This window comes from Chiloscyllium punctatum, chromosome 9 (genome assembly GCF_047496795.1).
Source record: "Chiloscyllium punctatum isolate Juve2018m chromosome 9, sChiPun1.3, whole genome shotgun sequence".
Taxonomy (NCBI): domain Eukaryota; kingdom Metazoa; phylum Chordata; class Chondrichthyes; order Orectolobiformes; family Hemiscylliidae; genus Chiloscyllium; species Chiloscyllium punctatum.
The window spans coordinates 108,909,529-108,935,200 of record NC_092747.1 but is presented as its reverse complement, the minus strand read 5'-3'; the positions used below and the strand labels follow the sequence as shown (position 1 = coordinate 108,935,200).

Below are 25,672 nucleotides of genomic sequence, written 5' to 3'. Positions count from 1 at the left end.
GACTTATACAATTAACGGTAAGGTTCTCGGGAGTGTTGCTGAACAAAGAGACCTTTCAGTGTAGATTCATAGCTCCTTGAAAGTGGAGTCACTGGTAGACAGGATAGTGAAGGCAGCATCTAGTGTGCTTTCCTTTATTGGTCAGAGTATTGAGTACAGGAGTTGGGAGGTCATGTTCCGACTGTACAGGACATTGGTTAGGCCACTGTTGGAGTATTGTGTGCAATTCTGGTCTCCTTCCTATTAGAAGGATGTTGTGAAACTTGAAAGGGTTCAAAAAAGACTTACATGGATGTTGCCAGGGTTGGAGGATTTAAGCTATTGGGAGAGGTTGAATAGGCTGGGACTGTTTTCCCTGGAGTGTCAGAGGCTGAGGGGTGACCGCATAGAAGTTTATAAAATCATGAGGGGCATGGATAGGTTAAATAGACAAGGTCTTTTCCCAGAGGTCAGGGTATCCAGAACTAGAGGGCATAGGTTTAGGGTGAGAAGGGAAAGATATAAAAGGGACCTAAGGGGCAACTTTTTCACAGAGGGTAGTGCGTATGTGGAATGGACTGCCAGAGGAAGTGGAGGAGGCTGGTACAATTGCAATATTTAAAAGGCATCTGGATGGGTATATGAATAGGAAGAGTTTGGAGGGATATGGACCAACTGCTGGCAGGTTGGACGAGATTGGGTTGGGATATCTCGTTGGCATGGACGAGTTGGACCGAAGGGTCTGTTTCTGTATTGTACATCTATGACTAAATATCTTGGCCTGGGCTCCAAGCACTGAAATTCTTTTGCAACACGTCTTAGCCCCTCTACTTTGTTTTCCTCCTTTAAGGCATTTCCTAAGGTATACACACCTGACCTACCTTTTGGTCATCTTTTTGTAAAGCTCTTATGATACACTTTGGGATATGTTATTACATTAAAAGGTGCTCTACAAAGGGGTGCTGTTGAGTTAATCACAAACTGACTTTCTGTTCCACTCTAACACAGGGAACGAGGAGCAGGAAGAGAAAGAAAGGACTGAGAAGCAGAAGAATGTACCATGTGATAAATGAATTAATGCTGTTGTGGGATACAATGCTGCAAAATACAAAGAAACACCATGCTATCCTTTTCAGATTTAAAGAAAAGCACATCTAAAATGCTTATTTGGCAAATGCAGATAGTCAAAGAATAAAATGTGAGCTACAAACAAACATTACCAGAACAAGACAGGTTTTGCATCATTTATTCTGAAATTGAATTACATTAAGAGTTGCTTTCTACAAGTTAGTAAAATCAAAATTTAGCAGTGTGAAAAATGAAACGGTCTAAGAAAATTAACTATAAATACTTTTAACACTGCCTGAGCAGCTATTAGTGAAGAAAGGTCTGCCAGTACCAATTAAACTTCCAGCTACTTTCAAATATTACTTTGATTCCTTTTAAATTTACTTAACTTTCTTAAAGTTGCTTAAATGTAAAGGAAATTAAGTCTGCCAGTTTTTTGTAAAACATCTCTTCATTTGCCCTAAAAGGTTTTTAACAATTAAAACTGCTTTACACCTATGTATTAAGTGTACTGCTGTTCTCTTGCATCTAAGCAGTCAGCACCATAATACCATGCAACACCAGCTCTAAAGTTTGCACACCCCAAAAAAACTTTTCAATCTACTCAAAGGAGTGCAGATGTCACTGTTTCAGATTCCGGTTTGAATTTCCTATAAAACATATGTGAAGGTGGAAGTGGGCAATGCACCGAAATGTGATTGAACATCATTTAAAGCAAATGGTTGCAGTATAAACCATGTGCCTTTTGAATGCACAGAAATTGGTGACACCAGACAATTTAATAATGCCTTTTTTATTATTGCAAGTTTGAAGTCGCATAATAAAGCAAGGTACAATCACTGATTTTGTCTTTAGAAATTCCCCAATCTCCTTTCCCACACACTGTTTGAATCAAATTTGCACTGCCCAAGGACTGTCCTTGCAGGAAGATGGTATCCTACAACAGCTCAAACACTAAGTCACCACTAAATTCATCAGATTTATCTGTTGATTGACAGTGGGACATCAAATGTAAGCTGTGTCAAAATGGATTTGCCACTGCATTTCAAGTTGTTTTATTAGACTAAGAGGTACTGCTGAACAGACTAATGAAATTCACATTTCAGAATTTGCAGGACAGCATTCAGCACTGAAAAGGAAAAGAGGGCAGGATTATCAAAAACAATAGCACAAATGAGAGATCTTGCATGCTGCTGTTTAACCGGTAGGTGAACCTATTGCCTACCTTGAAAAGGAAAACACAGTTTCCACACTATTTAGAAGTACAGTACTAGATGTATAGAAATATCTTACCAATTTAATGCAAACCAACACTAGAGCAACCTGTTTCAAAATAGTTATGGTTGATATGAAAGTTTTTGAAGTTTAAACGGACTGCATTTGTGCCATGTTCTGGTGATACAAGTAGAAAAATAATTATCAGTGCTGCATGGGCCGGCTTTCTGTTTTAGGGGCAGGATGGAGGTGGGGGTGGTGAGGGGAGATGAAGAAGATATTTCTCTGTAATATGCAGATGTCTTAACACAACATACTGAACCACAGAGCTTCCTGGTACTCACTGCGGTCTGCATAAGTGACCCACACAACAATTCTCTCACAGAAGAGGGAGAAAAAGGACAAATCATGAATGATTTTTGTTTTTTGCATGTTAATATTTAAGGCCATTCAAGCAGAGTTCAACAGATTTTGTATTGCTGCCTGCTGGGCTTCGTTAAGCGATGTCATGCATTCAGTCCACAGTCCTCCCGAACCCTGAAATCAAAACGAAAACAGGCTTTTCATCAAGGTCAACACAATATTTTCAAATAATAAATCACTGGTAATAAAGAACTTGAACACTGTTGAAACTTTGTCTTGCACTCATCAAGAAAGCTAAATTTGAAACAATCAACTTATTCAGGAAAAAAAAAGGGGTGCTGATTTGTTGGTTAGCCGAGCGACTGGTCAAGGCACTGCACTTGTGAAGGTCGACATGCTAACTATTTGACACCATTTTATCCTTCGATGTCAACTGTTGATTGTTTAAAAGTTGGCATTCTTAAGTTTATTCTAATGAATGCAAGGTCAAAAGATTTAGCAACATCTCTTTTCAGAAACATACAGCACAGCAAACGTCTTATTAACCAGCACCTGTGGCACCAAGAGTGTGCTGTTTGGTCAAGAGTTGAACATAATCAAATCAATGTGAAAACACATGCCAAGTAACAGAAACATAATGCAGGGGGGATGCACACATTCTATTTACAGTATAAATCACTTAAATTATGCAACTTTGCCTTTAATAAAATATACCTCAAAGAGCCATCTCATTTGCATCCTCAACTCTTGACATTGTGCAGATTGTGATAATACACTAAACTTCAAGTCGTCCTTCTTCACATTGGGGGAAGTTTATGCCAAAATTTAGAGAGCTGTCTTACAGACCTCAAAGTAATAGCCTCACAGCCAGATTCATGGACTCTTATACTCCAGAAAATTTCTTCCGACACGACCTTCAACACCTTGTTTAACAGTCAGGCCAGACCCATGACAGGTGGCATGTTCACTGTCTCATGGCATCAGGACAAGCAAGAAAGAAACTTCCTGCTGAATCCCACCTACTGTAACACTTCAAGATGATGGCTCACCACCAATTCCTCAATGTTAATTAGGGGCAGGCAATAAATATTGGCTTAGCCAGTGCCATCCACATTTAGTGAACAAATACATTTTTAAAAAATGTTAAGTCGTGCATCCTGCAAGCACCATCTTCAACTGAAATGCAACTGATATGACAATGTTACTTAAGTGCACATTAGAATACACATGGTCCAAGCATGCTTAGAAATGTTTGCTATAGACATTTAAAAATAGCAGCACTCAACTTATACAACATACATTTAGTTGGTACTCAGGTTTTGATACAACATGCACAATATATTTGAAAGAAAAGGCAATTCACTTGATAGCTACGCTTTAACAAACATACCTGTACTTGTCGAATTACATTTGCCAGACGTTTGCTACAGGCATCTTCGTTCTTTATAGCTTCATTCGTGATACCATCAGCGATGATAGCAAACACTCTGGGAAGACTGGAATTATTAGGTCCAAGAACGATTGGATTATTACTGTGGATGAAACATAAGAATGAATTTGCTTGTGATACAAATTATTTCAACTTTAGACTGCGCATCTTACTTCATTGCAAGGTATGACTAGCACAAAATTTACGTTTTGGCCTAACTAAACAAACTGAGCATTTAATAATCAGTTTTGCCCCGGTTCTAAATGTCATTCATCTATTGCATTGTTCCATTCTGAAAATAAATGTTTAATCTGAAATTATATCCCCCCCCTACCTCTGTTACCTCACCCAAACACTCAACCCCCAAGTGCACTGAGCTCTTCTAATTCTGGCCTCACGTATATCTTCTCCCTTTAACATTGCTCTAGTAATAACATCCACACTTTCAGCTGTCAGTCTCCTTAGCTCTGGAACTTCCTCCCTCAGCACGAAGCTCTCACGGCTGGTCTTTCTCTCCTTCACTAAAAAAGGATTTTGTAAATATAAAAAAAAACTGGTTTTTGCCCAATTTTTGATTACCTGTTTCAATACTATCATTGCTTCAATGTCAACATCTTAGAATTCCTTTCTTGACAGCACTGAGAGTGTACCTGCACTACACTGTGTGGTTCGGTGTGCCACGGTTCAAGAATGCAGCTCACCATCTTCCCTGGGAAAATTAGATTAAACATAAATGCTGCCCTAGCCAGTAAGTCCCATAGTCTGTGAAAAAGGAATTTTTAAAAACCTCAGTGGCTTGATGACAAAGTTTAACTCCAGAGATGTCTCTTGGGTGACTTTGCTACTTTAAAGACATATTAAGGTAGTTGTTCAATAATCTACTGACTCCTATTTTCTTGACAAAATATTTCTAAATTATTGCTTCTTTAGGATGTTAGAACATTAAAATGCAATTTGAAATGCTTACCAAACCCTGGGAAAATGTGGCTGGTGCTATGCATAGCTGGATACATGGTGTTGTAGCACCATCTAGAGGCTCACATGCATATACAGTAGCAATTAACTTTTAATCACTACGACCACTAGGACTTATAACAGCACACAAACCAACAACCACTCTTGAGCAAAACCAACATAGTGTACAAAATCCCATGCAAGGACTGCACAAAACACTACATAGGACAAACAGGAAGACAGCTAACGATCCGTATCCATGAACGCCAACTAGCCACGAAACGACACGACCAGCTATCCTTAGTAGCCACACACACAAATTACAAGCAACATGAGTTCGACTGGGACAACACTACTATTATAGGACAAGCCAAACAGAGAACAGCCAGGGAATTCCTAGAGGCATGGCACTCATCCACAGACTCTATCAACAAACACATCGACCTGGACCCAATATACCGGCCACTGCAGCGGACAGCTGGAACTGACAACCGGAAGCGGCAGAGACAAACCACTATAAATGCCGGAGGAAACAACACAGAAGCGCTTCACAGGAGGATCCCAAGCACTGAGGATATCACCTCGACAGGGGACAAAACGTCTGCAACACAAATTCCCAGCTTGGCGAACAGAACCACAACGAGCTCCCGAGCTACAAATCTTCTCTCAAACTTTTACTCACAATCACTTCAATTTTCAACATCCCTGTCCCATAACCAAGCAAAGGTCACAGATTATGTGCCATTAATGCAGGCAGCAATCACAAAGGAGTAAGAAACTGCTCTGAGCAGCTTGAGTACTTCAGATGATTCAAGCTCCTGTCCAAACCTCCCTGTGCAAGTCTAAACAAGGAACCAATGGTTGCCTTGTCCCATAACTTACTGATAGTCAGTGTTCTAATAAAATAGGAGGGAATACAACAACACATGCTACAGAGAGAGGGTAAACCTCTGGCCCAACCCCCTCATTTCAGCCTAGCTGCCTCCCTAAACAATTTTAAGACTTGAATCTCAGCAAAATGACCTGATTCAATGTAGGACTACCAGCACCAAGTTTCATCATTATTTTTGGATTAAGGAAATGCTTGGATAAACCAGTGAGATGTGGTCCTGCAATATAAGGTTATCCTATACATCTGACTGTCCAGTGAGAGCAATCGAATTGCATAAGGGTGAATGGACCCAGTGTAAGTAATAGGGGCTATAGACAATTTCAAAAGCATTCAATCAACATCACTTCAAAAACGTCCTTTACCTTCATCTCTTGACTACCTTGTAAAGCAGCCAAATCATTATACATCTCTAAAATTTTATTCAAAGTCACATATTGCAAACATGCATCTCCAAACCAGAGTTTTAGTATGCAATGTACAGAAGCACAAGCAAATCTCCAGTTAATGCCCACCACCTGAATACTATCAAACATTCAACTAATATACAACTAGCTGCTTCAACAATAAACTCCTACCATTTAACATTTCAGGGAAAGTTGTGGCAACTTTCCTATTCAACTGTTGCAACCTCAGCAGAAAGGCCCCACAGGTGGGTAAATACACCTCCTACTGAATCTAATCTCCCACAAAATTTCCAGAAGTTGATTGAGAAACTCATCCCTCTCCATAAAGGTGATCCCTGTTCGAACACTGGTAGAATTATATGCAAATTAAGAGCAATCTGGTTATTCAGTTCAAGTTCAACTGGTATCATTTGTGCTCTGCTCAGATTTACTTTATGATTAAATTTGTACCTTTGAATTCTCTACACAATTAGAGAAGAGCAAAAGCAATTTGTCTGCAGTTGGGGTGGAAGGCAGGCAAGATTCAATGGGCAAAGAGGTAATGGTGCAAGGCAAAATGGAATAGTAATAAGGGGTCTAAAAGAGGTGTGAATGTGATTTTTAACTCTTTAGCCACTAGTAGCTAAAATTAGTAAACAAAAATAGCATGATGCAGAACCACATAACATAGCCCATTGTGTCTGAAAATGGCAATTCTTTCAGGGAGTTATGCAATTAGCCACAGGTTTCTGCTCGTTACCCCTCAGCCTCACAAATATTTCACAAGTTAGATTTAATTTGAATCAGACAGTTAGAAATAAAACTTGCCTTTCAATAAGATCACACAAATAACTGAAAGTGTGAACTGCTTCTTCTTTGTCTTCATGCAGTGGTAGCCATGACAACCAGTGAGGTAAAATCTCATTGACATTTACACATTCAGGTCTACACTTCATGACTTTCCCAACTGCAGATATACAGTTTTCTGTTGCATTAATATTTTCTTTGGTTCTGGACCCTTCCATTTGAATAACTCCCACCAGGAGCGGAATTGCCTCTGTTGTGTAAAAGTAAAATACATTTTTATTTTGTTCAAAAATGACACACAGGAACACAAAAGTTAACAGCATATCTTTTAGCCCCCAAACCTGCTCCAGCATTGATGTAACTGTAGCTCAATTTCACTTAACCGTCTGCCCCTCATAACCTTTGACTTTCTTGCTCATCGAAAATCTAACTCAGCCTTTAATAGATTTAATGAACCAATCTCCATGGCTCTCTAGGGAAAGGATTCCACAAACAACCCTTAAGAAATAAATTCTCTACAGTTCAGTCATAAGTATGAAACCTCGAAATCTTTAAATTGCATCCCGTAACATTTGTTTCTCCTGGGGAGGCCTATCTCTCAGCATCTGCCTGAGAAGTCCCGTCAGGATCTTAAGATACTTCAATAAGATCATTTCTCATTCTTCTAAACTACACTAAATATAGGCCAATTTGGTTACCTTCCCACTTGACCCTTTGCCAGCAACCCTGTCCAGGATAATCGGACAGGGAAAATTCACACAACACCAGGTTATAGGCCAAAAGGTTTAAGTGGACCACTAGCTTTCAGAACACTGCTCCTTCATCAGGTCGTTGTGGCACAATCCAATTAAACCTGTTGGACTATAACCTGGTGTTGTGATTTTTAAACTTTGTACACCCTAGTTCAACACCGGCATCTCCAAATCAGGGTAATCTGAAGTAGACTGGGTACCATTCAGAACTAGAGGTAGTGGATATAGACCTTTCTTGAGAATTTTTGTGATTTACAGCAAATGATGATTTGATCAGGATCGCAATTATAATGCAGAATAGCTTTGATACCATGTCAGAATCAAGCACACATGGTGAGCAGATGGCTTCAGGTGCCCAGTCCTCCTCAGAAGGGAAAGGGGGCCTACAGATTTGTCCAGGTAATGCTAGCCACCTCAGGCTACAACTTTGCAGTAAACCAACATATTGTTTTCTCCAACAATTAAGAGAATGCTGCCATCAGGCCAAACCGATGTCTTGCTCATCACATAAGTGAGCCATGGGATGCAAGTAGTCCAGTGCAGGTATGATGCCAAATATAATTTTATAAGTCTCAAAGGGGGCAGACCATATCTAGCAAGACATTACATTGACCATTCACAACAGGCAGCATGTCAGTGTGCTGAACCAGCACACACTTGCAGGCCTTAGAACAATACATATTTCACCTTTGACTTCCATGCTCATCAAAAGTCTAACTCAGCTTTAATCTATTTAATGAACCAACCTCCACGGCTATCTAGGGAAAGCCTTTAAGAAGGAAACTCTCTTCAGTTCAATCATAAGCATATTGGACACATTAAATAATCTGAATTAAGAATTATACCTTAAACGAATGTTGGACTAGCAGTTTGGTTTGCAATGTTATGCACAGACATATGACAGAAGCTACATATATGAACACACTGCACCCTATTTTATGTAGGGTAAAGGAATTTGTACATTCATCCACCCTTTTCACTGGGAAATAAATAGGGGCCACGGAGACTGCCAATTTCCACTGTACCCTCATGGCAATACCCTGACCAGTCTATCTGCTGGGCCTGAAAAGAAAGATTGACAGTCAACTGCTCTTGCTGCGTCTTCATCCCAACAATGGCCCAACTAATTAGCAACCGTGTTTAATGCAGTAGAAACTGGGGTCCTTTTCTCAACCTTGTTTCTTGTATCCTATAGTGAGTGAAAGACAGAAAGATTTTACTTTATGTCTACTTTGAACGTTTAATTTCTGAACTACCAAGCAACTATTTAATTCAACAGACACCAAAGCATCTTAGAACGACAGTGTACGAATTATTCTGCAAAATATGACATCAGAACACAATATGCAACCAATGAATCTTTGGATTCAACTCAAACACAACCTATGAAAAAGATGAAAAGAACTGAACAAATTTAAGAAAATATGGTGGGATTAGAGCACATTATCTGAATTATATAACACTTATGGCTAACCATAAAGCTGCACAAAACTAGGACAGGAAGCTCCACTCACAAGACACATTTATAGAAGTTTACAATTTCAAGCTTTGTGAACCAGAATAAGTGCAACATATGCAGAAAATATGCCTGTTATTCAGATTATAGATGCTTGGGGAACAAAGCATTTATTGTACCAAACGACAATATTGCTTGCTGTAAAACTTCATAGTCAAAATGTTTAGTTATCTAGTCTAAAAGTGAGAAACAGAAATTTTGATCAAGCATATTTCCTGAAAAGGACAACGTTGGAAGAACAAATCAAATATTTAGATTATAAAGCACATATTAAATGAATATTCCATATTACTATTATGGAACCCAAAATCAAAATCACTTTTGGTGCAACTTGGAAGTTAGAGAATCCTTTTGCAACCTGCATTCATTTAAAATAACATGTCAGCAAAGCTAATATTTTAAAAAAACTTAAGTAAAATCTACACTACAGCTACTTATCAAAATAAACTAATGGATGGGCTGTAAGGGGCACTGACAGGGCCAGCATTTCTTTGCCTACCCCTAATTGCCCTGGAGATAGGTGAATGGTCTTCTGGAACCTCTGCCTCCTCCTTAGGAATGGAGTTCCATAATTTTGAGCCAGAGATAATGAAGGAAGGGCAAGATAGTTCCTAGTCAGTATGGTATGAGCGCGAGAGGAACTTGCAATTGCATGTATCTGCTGCCCTTGTTCTTGTACATTAGATGTTGTGGGTTTAGAATGTGCTGGCAAAGAGGCCTTTGTTAAGTTGCTGAAGTGCCTCTTGTAGATGATGCACACTGTTGTGATTCAAATAATCACTGAAGACAATGAATGGGGTGCCTGTCAAATTGGCTGTTTCATCCTGGAGGGAGTGGAGCTTTTTGGGTATTATTGGTGTTACACCCATCCAAGCAAAAGGGAATATTCTATCACACTCCTGACTTGTGTCTTGTAGATGGTAGACAGACTTTTGTTTTGGTGTGCACGTGCCTGCATCTTAACATAAAGAGTCTCTTAAAATCTACACCAGTTCTTTTACCATATTTGGCTAAAGACTGTAATGAAGCCAGAAGCCCAGAAAGCCCTGGTGGAACCCAAACTGAGCATCAGTGGACAGATTATTCCCTTGTAAGCCAATTAATAACACTGTCAACAATACCTCCATCACTTTGACGATAATTGAGAGTAGACTGCTATGGTAATAATTGACTGGGTTGGACTTTTCCTGCTTTTGAGCCAAGGACATACCTGGTTAACATTCCATATGATTAGATAGATGCCAGTTTTGCAGCTCTTATGACAGTTTGTAATTAAATGGCAGCACCTTTGAATCCGGCTCCCTTTCCATCACATTAAATAGTAAATAAAGTCGCACACCCAAGAAGGTAACAGAAAAATATTACCGATAGAAGTGCGCAATCTAGATTATCACTAATTTATAAACAAAGATTAGAATTTTTACTTTTGAGGTTAGATTGACACAAAACTGCACCTTTCGGATAAGACTATTCATACTACGAGGAAATACTCAGATCAGGGACTGTGATAAGATCAACAAATTGAGGTTTAAAATGATCAGTCACTTCTACAATGTCAATTGCCTCCTTAAGTGCAAATCTATGCTGAAATTCAGTAGGATGTTTTGGAAACCAATAGATACATATTTTAACCTTTCAAAATTGGTATAAAATTTGATTAAAGTGATGCTACAGGTCACAATAGAATCCTGTAGGAGGTCATTTCAATATAAATTACATTCACAGCTAAAAAGGGCATAAATGTCATGGTCTAAATTTCTGCTTTATTCTCACGTTGCTTGTAACTTTATGGTTTGTTGTTCAAGTTACAAACAGAAAGCCATAACTAATTAAACCTACCTGTACAGAATGGTCTGTAATTCTCTCCACCAAACTGCGCCATAACTCCAACGCCATATGCAGCAGCTTGCCTGACCTCAGGACTGTTGTCACAGATGTATTGCAACATGGGCCTCAAGAAGTACTCTGCGTATTTAAAAGACGTAGGACTGCAATGCTCAATTACATCATCAAAGATGCACAAACCCCACTGCTTGTCGGCCCACGGCCTGTGCGGACACTACAGAAATGAAACGTATGCATCAGTTTGAAAGCATTGGCCAAAATGAAGTTAATGACAAAGAGTCGGGGAAATTCAATTGCTTTAAACTTACGATTAGATTGACTATTAGTGGTAGAATTTGTTCAAACCATGGCAGTACTTTATCTTTGTAACAGCTGAACATCGAATGCAGTATGTCCGAAATTTTAGTCAAGATGTAAACATCACTATCATCCTGTAAGCAAATAGAACACTGCTTACAACACACAAATGATAAATTCAATTAGAATAATACATGGTAACACAACAAGAATTCAGTTTCTTTAAAAAAAAACACCCTGATCAATACATTTCGAATCATAGAATCACTACAGTGTGAATGCAGGCCATTTGACCCATCGAGTCCACACCAACCCACCAAACAGCATCCCAACCAGACCTTACCCTAAGCCTGCATTTCCTATGGCTAATTCACCTAACTGACACATCTCTGGACTGTGGGAGGAATTTGAAGTACTGGAGGAAGCCCACGCAGAGTTGAGGAGAATGTGCAAACTCCAGTCAGCAAAATCCTTCCCAAAAATCAAATTATTTTAACGTAATAGAAATTGCTGATCTTGTGCAACCCTGACTTTTGCAAACAAAAAACCTGACTTTCCATATACCTTTATACCATTATAGGTTGACTTCACTGCTAAAATAATCCAAACCCTTTGGATCAAATTATCCAATCAGCCAGAAACTTCATTCTAATCTTGATTAGACAAGAAGAAAACTCCACACTTATCTTTAGATGAGCTTTGTGCAAAATCTTCTGGGCCAGGAATCTCCACTGCTAGCAGTGGAGTGAATCTGTGCTGAAAACCCTCCACGTTTCTCAACACTAGTTGCCGTATTCCAAGATTTAAAGTCCCTGCAGTCATTTACGTTCTTTTAGCCGCTGTAAAAATGCATAAGGTACGGGAGTGAGGCCACAGGTGCCAGATGGGGGGCTGGTAAATGGCCAAATGTTATGATAAGTCAGATGGGAGAAGGCAGCAGGTTGTTGGTGCAGCAGGGGGAAATAAAAAAAAGAAAACAAGGAGTAGTGTGGCATCTCAGGTTAGAAAAAAAAATCAGGAGAATTTTGAGTCTGTGGGTCAGACAGCCCTACTTGTCAGATAATTTCCTGGGCAATATCTGTGCATGAGGACTTCCATATACAGAGGAACCTCGATTATCTGGCATTCAATTATCCAAATTTCAGATTATCCAGACAAGACCACAAGGTTCCGATGGTTGGCTAAGCTTACCTGGCATTCGATTATCTGAACATTCCATTACCTGCCCATGTCATCTGGATAATCAAGGTTCCTCTGTAGTCCTCCTCATCAGCCAGCACACTTCTGGTCTCCAACTATAAGACTGAAAAATCTGGGCCTTGACGCTGACCAGTCACTTTGTGCTAAAGTCAAAAACTGCCCTGGTGTTCACCACTACAATTATAAAGTAGCATACCATTGAAGTCAGCTATTCAGCTCCACGCATCTGTGCATTTCAACATATGTCAAGCATACCAGCTTACTGCATTCCCACCAATCCCATTTTCTCATATGATAAAATAGCAATAGAAGGAATGACATATACAGGAAAGTTAAAACTTAACTTGTTGACAGTTTATAATTTATTCACTTGTGGGATTTGGGCATCATTGGATAGCCAGCAATTATGGACTCTCTCTCATTGCCCTTGAGAATTTGGTGGCACATAGGCAAATGCAACCACACAGGAAACAATCGCTGTGAGATCACAGTCATATCAGCCATGATCATACTAATAGAGCCGCTCCTAGGTCCTAAATGACTATGCTAGGAGGTGCTTCACGTTAAGGATGGATGGGTGCTCGTGGTAAGACTACATGGCTGAAGACAGTTTGGAGCTTCCAATCAGGTGAATCAAAACATTTTTAAAAAACCATCATGTCACATTTTCAGATGGATCACACCTTATTGATGATTTTGATGAAGTTATGTGGCAAAATCATGATAATGCAGTAATTTCTATAAAGCTAAACCATTCAAAGTTAGCTTGAGAAAGAAAAACAGAACGACTGGACGATTAGTGGACAGAAGACATTCAAGGGGAGGCTGCTTCCGGGCTCCAATGTTTGCAATCCAATTTGAGCGAGTTTAAGAGGCCTAGAATGACATCAGAATGGAGACTGCTATCAAATCATTCAAGGAATGTGGGAAATGCAATACACTTAATGGGATGAGGTGATTATCTGTAAAATTAAATGGCCAGTTACAACTTGAATGCTGATTAAGGTGATAGTGATGCAATTTTTATAAAGACTCCATTCAAGCAGTAAATTTGTACAACTTATTTGGTTGTAAAGACAAAATGGTGGACATTTAACATACTTAGTCCATGGTCAGCTGCTAAGCTACATTCTTTTCTCCACTGTGAAAAGACTGAGTAAAATTATTGATTTTCGTGCACAAAAGATCTATCTCCAGGGAGCTAGTAATTTTGACTGCATTTGGAAAGGTGGGACCAATCCCTCTTGTTCCCACCTTCCACAACTTCCACCTCCAACCAAACCCTATCCTCACTCTCTTCCCACCATCTGCAAACTCCATCCCTCACAAGTGTGCATATTAGCAGATACTTATTTTTAAATGAAATTAATAAAAGCACATTTGGCTCAGTTTGTTAGATTTGGGAGCACAGATGGTGGGAATGGCCTCTGACATAGTAGCTACACTATTGAGGTAAAGAGAAAGGGCAGTTTTCAACAATTCCAAAAATATCGATCATGTATAAGTAAGCCCTTAACTTTGTTAAAAAATTTAGTCTTGTATGAATACATATGGTATTACAGCAGATATTGTATATTAAATTATCAAACATAAGTAATATTCCTTCAATAAATATACAGTAAATACAATAAATATTACTTCATCTTGCAAGTTTTCTTCAACTTGTTCATCGTAGTCTTCATCTTGTCTTTTTGCTAAAGGCAAAAACAATTGAACTGCAATGTTAGAAACCTACATTTAAAAATCTTAAAAAGATTGAGAAAACACAAGTCAGTCAGAAGAGATAGCAACATACACAGAAACATCTCGAAGATGTGACAAATGGTTACCTTGTCGTAATTCTTGATTTTTGAAATGTTCCTCTAATTTCCCCTTCATAATATTTCCCAGTTCCTCAAGATGTTCCTTGTTTAAGCAGCCTTCACCCATCAACTCTATACACTAAAGATCAAAACAGAGAAACACTATGCAACTGAATAAACAAAATAAATGTACAAAAACAACAAATGAAATAGCCCATATGAGTTAATTTCATTACAGACATTCCTGTTAAGTGACTCTAACTTTGCTGTAGCAACTGCAGTTGACATTATCGCCAAGTAGTTTCTTCCTCCCTGCCCCTTCCTCTCAAGTTCTGCACCAGCCTATTTTCAGGATTTCTACTTGGGTCACCTGCGTGTATATGCATTTGTAATGTTAGTCATTCAGGTAAATACTTCATGAACTTATGTTGTTTAGGGATTCTTTGACTTTGAGAACTTCAAAGAAAAGCAAAGAAACTGCTTTCGCAAAGATGTTGGGTTTTTTTGGGACATTCAAAGCTGAACATTCGGTGCACTAGCAGGTGGTTTTTAAACATACAAGAACAGCATGGTTTTATTTTTCTACATATTTTAAAGAACAAAGTCACCAGCAATAGCTGATATTCAGAAAGGTGCTTACACCAGATGCGCCTGAACTCTACCGGTCATTGAAGGTAGGCATGGAGGTAAGCAAGTGCTAAAATGAGAAAAACTCCAACCTGGCATGGTCTTATGTCATGTAAACTGCCCAAAGTGAGTTTATATACATGGGATTCTTAATTTTTTTGTACATATACAATCTTAAGCTTTGTTTGCATTCTCTGTCTCCCTTAACATTCAACATTGAGTATGTTTTAACAGTCTTATTTCACTGTGATTAGTGATCCAAAGATAGGATGTTGCAATTGCAAAGTTAGAGTCAAGGTTACTCAGGAAGCAACTAACAATGCAGACCGTAGTATCCTACAGCAGCATAGTCAATTATTTTATGGCTCAGACAGAGATCAATGGGTCTATGGATAAAGAGAATCAAAGGGAGGGTGATGGTGGTCAAGGCAGCAAGCTAGAGTTGTGGGAGAAGATCAACCATAATTTTACTGAATGACAGCAGACTCAGAGAGCTTTATGCTACACATCACATGATGCTACTACCAATCCAATATGATATGAATCTTTAGAAGCATCCCTTTTTCATGCAAAATAAATAAAGTTCCACTGCTCTATATAAAAAGATTACCTTCGCAAATGAATGCATAATTTCAGAAAGAACATCAGAATCTGGCTCTGTACCAATTCCTTTGATGAGGGAATCACACATAAAATGCCACATGTGTGTCACATACTCAGGTCCTTGGACACGAGCACATTCCAGTAACAGAGGCATTGATTCAGCTGCAGCAACACGAACACGTCTCAAGGTCAAGGAAGAAAACAGTATTTTTAATTAAAAAAAGAGACAAATCTAATTCACTGCCATTGGAATTTAATGTTAAAAGTATAGCTTATAATGACCAAGATAAATAAACAATACAGAAGAGAATATCAGAAGCTGGGAATAATGATAAGTGAGTTGGCAAATGACAGAATTGGCTAAGTGGTTGAAAATAAGGGAGTCAATAAGAAGATCGGAAGACGATAGGAAGATATAGACAGATTGGTTATTTGGGGACATTAATGGCAAATGGAACATAAAAGGTGTGAGGGGGATCCAATTGGAATTTAGAAAATGTTGGATTGCCTGGACAGAATAGATGTGAAAATGTTTTCACTGGTTGGAGAGACTAGGACCCAAGGGCACAGCCTCCAGTAAAGGGAAGACCGTTTAGAATGGAGATAAGAAGAAACTTCTTCAGCCAGAGAGTGGGGAATCTATGTCATTGAGTACACCTAAGATGGAGATAGATAGACAGGTTAATAGGGTAGTTCAGAAGACATATGGGACACTTACCTTTATAGTTGTGGCATAGATTATAAGAGCAGGAAAGCTATAATGGAATTGTACAAAACTTTGGGTAGGCTAGAGCTGCATGCAGTTCTGGTTACCACACTATAGGAAAGCACTATAGGGATTGAAGTAGAAGGGATGCAGAAGAGATTCACTAGGGTGTTGCGGGTGGTGGGGACCTTGTCAGAGTTGTATAAGATTATGAGGGGCATGGACAGAGTGGATAGAAAGAAACTGTTTCCCTTGGTTGAAGGGGACAAGGTGGCATAATCTTAAGGTGAAAAGCAGATTTAGAGGGAATTTGAGAAAACCTTTTTTTTTCCACTGAGAAGGTCATGGGAATCTGGAATGCACTGTCTGGGAAGGTAGTTGAGGTGGAAAACCCCAATTTTTAGAAGTACTTGAATGAGCACTTGAAATGTAACAACACTCCAGGATATGGGCTAAGTGCTGGGAAGTGGAATTAGTGCAATTTACAGCAGTTTTGTCATTACAGACACGATGGACCGAAGAGCCTCTTCTGGCTTGTGTGAATCTATGACATATCCAGGTTGGCATTTAAATAGCAGCTCTTAAAACCACAGGAGATCTCAAAGCACTTCAAAGTCAATGAAATGGAATTGTTGCTGTCAAGTAGGAAATACTGCAGTCAACTTTCACGCAGCCAAATGCTATATACAGCACTGTGATAATGACTAAATAATCTGTTTTAATGACTATGACTGAGTAATGGATATTGGTCAGGCCACGAGGGATACTTTGCTTGCTCTTCTACAAAACTGCATCAATTGTCTTTTACATTTTCCAAGACACATCGACAGTTTTGGTTTTACTCCTCATCTGCAAGCAGCACCTCTGACACTGCAGCACTTCCTCAGTGCAACAGTATAGTGTCAGCCTAGCTTTTGTGCTCAAGTCTTGGCATGGAACTCAAATCTACAACCTCTGATGCAGAGGCAAAACTGCCACCATCTGAACTACTGCTGACGTCTGGTTCTAAGTCAATTACTGCAAAAAAATGGTTAGTCAGCTTTTCGCCAAATTTAACTGAACGTAAAGGGTGTCATCCCAATTTCAACTGTATTCAAGAAACAAAAGGATACTGCAGTTAAGCCAACTCAACAGCATGTAACATAACTTTCTCAAATAGAAAGCATGAAGAAAACATTTAATTGTATATCAGAACATCTTATTTTTGTAAAATTGTTAAATGGGAACAAGATTTTTCCCTTTATCTTGTTAGAGGGAGTTTGAAAAGAAGGGCTTGCATTGATATAGCAATTCACAACCAGACTACAGGGGTGACATGGTGGTTCAGTGGTTAGCACTGCTGCGTCACAATGCCAGGGACACAGGTTCGATTCCACCCTTGGGCTGTGTGGGGTTTGTATGTTCTTCCCATGTCTACAGTGGTTGCCTCTGGGTACTTTGGCTTCCTCCCACAGTCCAAAGATGTGCACATTAGGTGGATTGGCCATGCTAAATTGCCCTGTAGTATGTTGGGCTGTGCAGGTTAGGTGGATTAGCCACAGGAGTTGTAGGGTAATGGGGATTAGGTGCAATGTGCTTTAGAGGGTCAGTGCAGTCTTGATGGGCTAAATGTCCTCTATCTGCATTTTAAGATAAACTTGCAAGTAATACCCCAGGATCCAGTGAGAACAGCTTACAACGTAACTTCTAAATGTCAAAGCACTTTACAATGAGCAATAAATTATTGAAGAGTAGTCACTGTTACATAGAAAATAACAGCCAGTAGGCACCGAGCAAAAATAAACTTTGAAAGGATATCATCATGAAAATAGAACTTAAGAAGAGGAACCATCAGTTTCACCACTTGCTCGGTGTATTCAGCAAACCCTTCCTTCAACTCCTTCGCATAACATACCTAAGGACAGAAATTATAAATTACACGTGCAGTTAGATCAGCGGAACCAATACAAATCACTATTAAAGAACACATTCACTACTTTAAAAGCTAATTATTTCACTATCTGAATTTGGAGATTTTTATTTGAAAAGAAAACTGTCACTTTTAGTTGCATTTAAGTGACTGAGATATTATGGAGTAGGTAAGTACATGGAACAGCAGTGCTGATTTACCAGGAGGATTGCTCAAAGATGCAAAAAGTCATATCTGTCTGGTTAGCACAAGTGGAGCTACTTAACAGGATGGGATTTTAAGTTGTACTGAAATCCCAAACATCAATGTCAATGCCCATGACAATCAGAGCTCAATGTTGTTTTTCAACAGCTGCAGTGCTTCCAACACTGCACACTTGGAGGAGGGGAGACCAGACAATTTATGTAATGAGTGACTGACTTTGAAAGCCAAGCCGGACTCCTGAACATGGATTCCCTGAATTTAGTCATCAAGATTGAAGTAATCAAGTTAAAATAGTACTCAGGTCTCAGACATAGGAATTCCTATGGTGTTAAAAAGTATACAGCTATGTATACAATGCTCCCGTTCCTTTGTTTGGGAGTTTTGTGCCGAGCATAGCTGTTTTGTATTTTGTTTTTTTGCTTTTCTTTCTTTTTTTGGTGTTGCTTTGCACTGTGTTAAGGTTTACTTTGTATTATAAAGTAGGTTAGCAGATAGTAATTGTATTGTAATTTGTGTTTTTTCTTTTTATTATACTGATACTTGTGATTGTTTTTTCTCAATAATTTCATATGTTTGTAAAGTTAAAAAAATTGCTAACAAATATATTTACAAAATAAAAAGGATACAGCGTTGCAGCTTGTACAATTCTTTCCATCCTTATATCCTTGGGTGCTTTTCCCAACTGTAACAGGATATGGTATTAACATCAATGCTAAGTACAACAACTTTAGATCCTGACCACTGCTCCCAAGAGTGATTGGGCTGTTACCACTTGCACCACCTCTGGAACCATCATCACTTGTTTCTTTATTTGCCCATTGTCATACAGAAGAAAGGGGCAGTAATAAGAAATAAATTCTGTTTATAATTATTTTAAATTATTTGTATTTATTTTATATGATCATTGTATTATTCCCTTTTGCCAATTCATCACTCCTACCATCTCCCCATCAAACTTGACCCCTCTTCTTTCTTTTCCAATCCCAAACCTCGGTAATTGTTCTTTTACATTTCTGGCTTTCTTCCAGTTTGGCGAAAACACCATTACCCAAAAACATTGCATATAGCACATTGCTGGAAATCTGAAAGGAAACATAATATTCTGGAAACACTTTGTAGTCAGGCAGCATTCTATGGATAGAAAAACAGTTAGCATTTCAAGTCATGAAACATTAAATCTCTCTGCAGAGTTTTCCATTAATTCTTATTTTAATAATGATGGCGATCTTCCTGATCAGATTCAGCATGCACTCCATTGACCACATGACCATTTGGGTAAGTATTGATGTTAAATACACATTTGTATTTGCTTTACAGTAGACATTTTAGTAGAAACAGCCACCCTGACAGTTTCATTATTTTTAAAACAACTACACTCTTAAAAAATGCAAAAAAAAATAAAAATTCAGGGTTTGCTCTTAAAGACATGAATTTTAAATAGCACACATTGAGTGAGCTTAAAAGGAATAAAATACCACTGTGCAATAATGTAGACTCTGCATTTTATTCCACCCACGATGTTCAACTGATCTAAACCTGATGTTAATTCTTTTTTTTAAAAAAGATTGCACAACGCACTGACTCAGCTTTTTAAAAGGAAAAATGGTTTAATGTGGGCAGCATTAATCAAAGCCAAACTACCACTCACCAGCATCTGACAAGCTGTTGCCTTCTCCTCTAAACCTGCAGTTTTGATTCCAAAGCTCTGTTGATCTCCAAGGTTTACAAACTCCCATCCATCATCCTCACTCATGTTCTCCATATCCTGGGCTGATAAAAAAAACTGCACATTACACTTATGCTCAAAAACTTGTGTTCATCTTTAAGTTATAAAAACATCCCAAGTAATTTTACCAAACAAAATATGATGCCAAGCAACAGAGATATTAGGTAGTAAAAAAAGATTAAAAAAAGTGAACGAGTTACGTTTTAAAGAGTCTTAAAAGGAGAGATTTCTTTTGAGTTGGCGGGATAGTAATTTTAGCCATCAGAATCTAGACAACTGAAGGCACAGTTGACAATGGTGGAGAGATTAAAAGGTAGAAGCCAGTTTTCAGCAACTTTGCAAAAGTCCATCATTGCTGGAAAAACAAAGTTACTGCCAAAATATCACAGCTACTTTATTACAAAACCATATGGTCACGCCTCCTTTTTGATAAAAGTTTAATGGTTAACTCAAATCGATCTCAACCATTACTTGCCTAATTTTCAAATGAAAATTCATATTGTTTCCATGTCAGAACATTTGTTTCGTGCCAGTTGGTTTATAACATCTCAACGCTCGTTCAACAATGGGATATTTCTTCCAGCATAGCCCAGTGTGATTAAATGCATGGATAGTGTTCAATGCAATCAATGATTGCTATATCTGAACTAAATAGCAGTTTTTCAAGATACATAAATGTTTAATCGGTTTCTTAAAAAATGATTTTGCTGCTCAACATTTTCATTTGACTGGAATATGCATGATTTTTGACTCCAGTCTTTTTCAATGTCTCCTGCACTTGCCTGAAGAAAAGCTGCCATGTGTGCATGCTTCCAGGTCCACGTGTGCCCACAAATCATTCCTAATCTCACTGAATTGGCATATGTGTAAATAAGGGAAAGTCAGGACTGCAGATGCTAGAGTCAACAGTCGAAAGGTGTGGTGCTGGAAAAGCACAGCAGATTAGGCAGCATCTGAGGAGCAGGAACGTCTATGTTTAAGTCCAATGCCAGCAGAGCAAGACCAATTGTTGAATCTTTCATTCAGCAAACATTCATTTACACTGTATAACCATTTTCCGTTGTTGAGAGCGCATGTTCTAGATGATTCAAACGTGTGCAGAAGCAGCTTCAGACGTTTTGATTTGCAGAATTATTTCTAGAATGATCAAATAATCTTATCTAAGCTTCACAATGTGTCATAACCTTAAAGTTTGGGACAATATCCCACAAAGATCAGTTTATGTAGGTCTTAAGTTCAAGTAAACATCTACTAATGAACTAGTATGGACTTGTTGAGCCAAAAGACCTATTTCTGTGCTATATGTTGTAATATGTAATTATTATTCACTTGCCTTAAAAAGAGTCAACATCAAATACTGGAAAGTCATCAGTGGGAACATTGTTCACAAATTAGCAAAAACACAAACTTTATGGTTAACTGATTGGCAGGTTACTTTCAACATGAAGCTTGCAATACTCGTGTGCAGAATGGATAAGGACAGGAAAGACTTACTGTCTAGGAGGGCCACTTCAGGCTTAATCGAAGCAGTCTTCATCAGTGGTCCCATAACAACAGGAAGATATTGCTGGAACTCCTTCCCAAGAATCTTGCACATTCTTGCCCAAGCAGAGATCATATAAGATATCTACGAGAAATTGAACATTAGCACCACTGACAGCCTAAGTTTCAAATCCCTTACTTCTTCCTTCTGGAGCTAACAATTAAAAGTCAGAACCACAGTATTGAACATACGTACACATTAAACTACAGCCTTACATTCGCAGATTAAAGGTAAGCTTCACAGCAATATTCAGAGGAACATTTGTGGTCGTTTATAGCAAGGTTTAATGGGCATTTGCTCCAGCCATGAGAATTAAAATTAATTTTACTTTTGAAATGGATTTATTTTAAAAATGAAAGAAATCAATATTTTGCAAAAGACTGGACTGCTGTTGCAGTACTTATCAAGCATCAGCAATGCTGTTAACCTGAACAGCTTCAATGAACACATCTTAAAAATATGAATTCTTGGGATGTGGTATAGTTGAAAAGACCAACATTTACATTGTCAATCTGGTCGTCTTATTTGAAAAATTAGATTCAAAGCAATTCACAGAAGGTTCATTTGACTCATACCCAAGATGAAGGGCTCATGTTATGAAGGTAAATGCACAGACTCGGGGGGGGGGGGGGGGGGCGCGGAAAGGGAGGTTGGAATTTAGAAGAATGAGAGGTGGTCTTATTGAAACATGCAAGATTCTGAAGGATAGAGCTTTTGGGTGGGCTTGTTTTGAGATTCGCTCCAAGGTTACTTTTGGATTTTCAGAGGTTCCCTTTCATCACTAGTTTCATTATTACATGAGGCAGACATGTAACATTATTCTCTTGACTTTTTGGGGGGACCTTTTTCAGATTTGAAAATAACAACCCACAAACACCAAAGAATTTTTCCATAAGTATATGTTGTTCAATCTTTTAACTTGGAATCAAATGACATTTTTTGCTGATTATAAATCTCCCATACTGCACTTTAAAAATGCATTCACTAAAATAAAGAATTAAATGCATACATTATGTAAAAATGATGCAACATTAATATTGATTTTCCAAGAATTACTATTTCTGTAACTAGGAAAGTGATATGTAAATAGCTTCCTGAAAATATCTACTGAAATTGAATGTAGGATTTGACTGTCTGAGGTAAACAATTGCAGAATATTCACCTCTTTGTATTCTGTTGCTCTATAATTAACACCAGAGTCACCCTGATTGCTTGCCCTTTATAGAAAAATCCTTGTGCCTTTGAACAGATGTACGGTGTCCTGTCAGCATATTGATTGAGTGGTTATGAATTCCAAAACCTTGGTCAGCAACATAAAGCTACACAATGCATAACATAAAAGACTGATCTATATAATCATAATTGGGTGAACTAATACACTGCCCTCCCTCCAACCATCATTTAGGCCCAGCTCTACCCAACTCCTCCACAAATCATGTTCTGCTACCCACATGTTCCCAGTGATAGGCTGGGCTTCAGTAGGTTTTCACTTGCTGAGTAACCCATTACCATGGCCTCCTCTTACATCGTGCCAAGGGATCAGCCAGAATGACTCCTGAAAGTCACCAAATCAGTTTCCAGGTTTCCACTTGTGCTGCTCCTCTAATCACAGATTTTTTAGACACTGGAAGAGCAGCAATTTGAGGCAGGTAAATTAAAGTTTGATGCAAGTGGAGCAACAGCATGGTAGATACAGACTCTGACTGGAGAAGCAGATCTCAGTACTCTCCCTTTCTTGCACATACAGGAGGAGTGACCAACATAGCAAAGCAGACTCAACAGTAACTTTTAAAAAGGAGTTACATCATTACTGGAAAAGGAATGATTGTGGGGATTCAAGGGCATTAACTTGATAGCTCTTTCACAGGGACAGCACAACGAACCAAAAAGTTTCTTGCAGCATGGATAGTGGCCAATGAATACATTTTGTTCCAGAGACCAAAGTTTTAAAAGAACAACCATTCTACATCCCTCTCACACTCAGATGTGTGAATGCCCTTGGTCAAGCAGCTGTTGCTCAAATGATTTAATCAGACATCAAACCAAATTTTGAAGCAACACCAAAGGTTACAACACCTTCCTTACTTATACTCTTACCCATAATCTCACACATATACTGACAGTTACTTTAAAGAGGTGCCTTTGAACAGGTGCACTGTATCCTGCCCTCTATCAGCAAGTTGAATATTGATTATGAATTCCAAAAACTTGGTCAGCAATGTATAAAGTCACACAATGCATAAAAGACTGTTACTGACAATAATAATGTGGTGAACTAACTTTTTTAACATGCTATATTATAACAGGTATTTTAATGAATGGGAAACAGCAGTAGATAATACCCAATTTTGTCCTTTTGCTGCTTCCCAACAGCTGTCACTGCCTGAGACCAACTCAGATGAAGCATTTTGCTTTAGGATTATATACTATATACTAGAGTATACACAATGGAAAGTGATTTGCGACACTTGCAGATGGACAATGAGCACTCAAATATTATATCTTCAAAATCACAAGGGTCATAAAACAAGCTACCATACCTGTGGGTCATCATCCTCCAATTCACTGGAATCAGTTTGGGTTTTTAGGAGCAACTGCATCACATCCGAGGCATCTTGCATAAACTACAACACACAACTTGCATTAATGGAATGACAATTCTGTTGGAAGCCCTGCCTCAGTGAGGTGACCTGCCCACCTTTTACAGATGGAGGAGGTGAGCAGCTTTAATAGGGGCAAAACAGCTGGATTGATTCTGGAATTCACCGAGATTATAAACATACAAATTTTTCTACATGGATCAAGGCAGCAGATCGGAGTCACTATTAGGGTTTCAGGAGTATAGGAAGAAATTGGGGTTGGGATATGGCAAGATTATTACTTATTTATTGGAAGAGAGTCAGGTCACTATTTACTGTCTATCTCCAACTGCCCTTAAGAACATGATAATTGGTGGCACATGTGGTTACAGCTTTCCCCAGCTGTTTTAATACAGCTGAATGGTTTGCTAAGTCATTTCAGAGAAATTAAGAGTCACATGTTGGCCAGACTGGGTAAGGACAGCAAACTTCCATTCCTAAATGGCATTAATGAACCATAACTTGGAGATACTAGTGTTGGACTGGGGTGGACAAAGTTAAAAATCGCACATCAGGTTATAGGTCAACAGGTTTATTTAGAAGCACTAAGCATTTGGAGCACTGCTCCTTCACCACCTCACCAGCACCTGATGAAGGAACAGCACTCCAAAAGCTAGTGCTTCCAAATAAACCTGTTGGACTATAACCTAGTGTTGTGTGATTAATGATCAAGATTGATTTTTATGAAGACCCAATAGTTTCATGGTCACCATGACACACTCAAGGTTTCCATTCTCGGTACATTCAGTTCATTGTTGTATAGAACATTGGTGATGCCTCTTCTGGAGTGCTGCGTGCAATTCTGGTCACCCTGTTATATGAAGGATATTAGTAAATTGGAGACAGTTCAGAAAAGATTGACTAGGATGTTGCTGGGAATAGAGTATTTGAGATATAAAAATAGTCTGGAAAGGCTGGGACTTTTTTCACTGAAGCGAAGGAGGTTGAGGGGTGACCTTATCAAGGTTTATAAAATCATGAGGAGCACGGATAAGGTGAATGACAAGGGTATTTCTCAAGAACGCAGGAGATCAAAACTAGGTGGCATATTTCTAAGTTGAGAGAAGATAGATTTAAAATGGGCAGAAGGGGCAACCTTTTGTTTAAAATACGGTAGTTAGTGTGTGGAATGAACTGCCAGAGAAAGTGGTGGATGCAGGTTCAGTTACAAATGTTTAAAAGATATTTGAATATGTTCATGAATAGGAAAGGT

General features: G+C 38.7%; 1 protein-coding gene across 1 annotated transcript in view; it reads right to left on the bottom strand.

Annotated features, from left to right (window-relative positions):
* Positions 1-1,824: 1,824 nt before the first annotated feature.
* kpnb3 (karyopherin (importin) beta 3) overlaps positions 1,825-25,672 on the bottom strand; it is a 59,770-nt gene continuing 35,922 nt past the window's right edge. Inside the window, exons 15-26 of the mRNA XM_072578013.1 lie at positions 24,361-24,444; positions 21,772-21,904; positions 20,200-20,321; positions 18,236-18,332; positions 15,740-15,912; positions 14,530-14,641; positions 14,339-14,394; positions 11,512-11,634; positions 11,198-11,417; positions 7,112-7,340; positions 4,016-4,157; positions 1,825-2,799 (exon numbers count right to left, since the gene is read on the bottom strand). Of these exons, the coding sequence (XP_072434114.1) occupies positions 2,713-2,799; positions 4,016-4,157; positions 7,112-7,340; positions 11,198-11,417; positions 11,512-11,634; positions 14,339-14,394; positions 14,530-14,641; positions 15,740-15,912; positions 18,236-18,332; positions 20,200-20,321; positions 21,772-21,904; positions 24,361-24,444 (1,578 nt within the window). The 3' untranslated portion in view covers positions 1,825-2,712. The remainder of the gene's footprint in view (positions 2,800-4,015; positions 4,158-7,111; positions 7,341-11,197; positions 11,418-11,511; positions 11,635-14,338; positions 14,395-14,529; positions 14,642-15,739; positions 15,913-18,235; positions 18,333-20,199; positions 20,322-21,771; positions 21,905-24,360; positions 24,445-25,672) is intronic.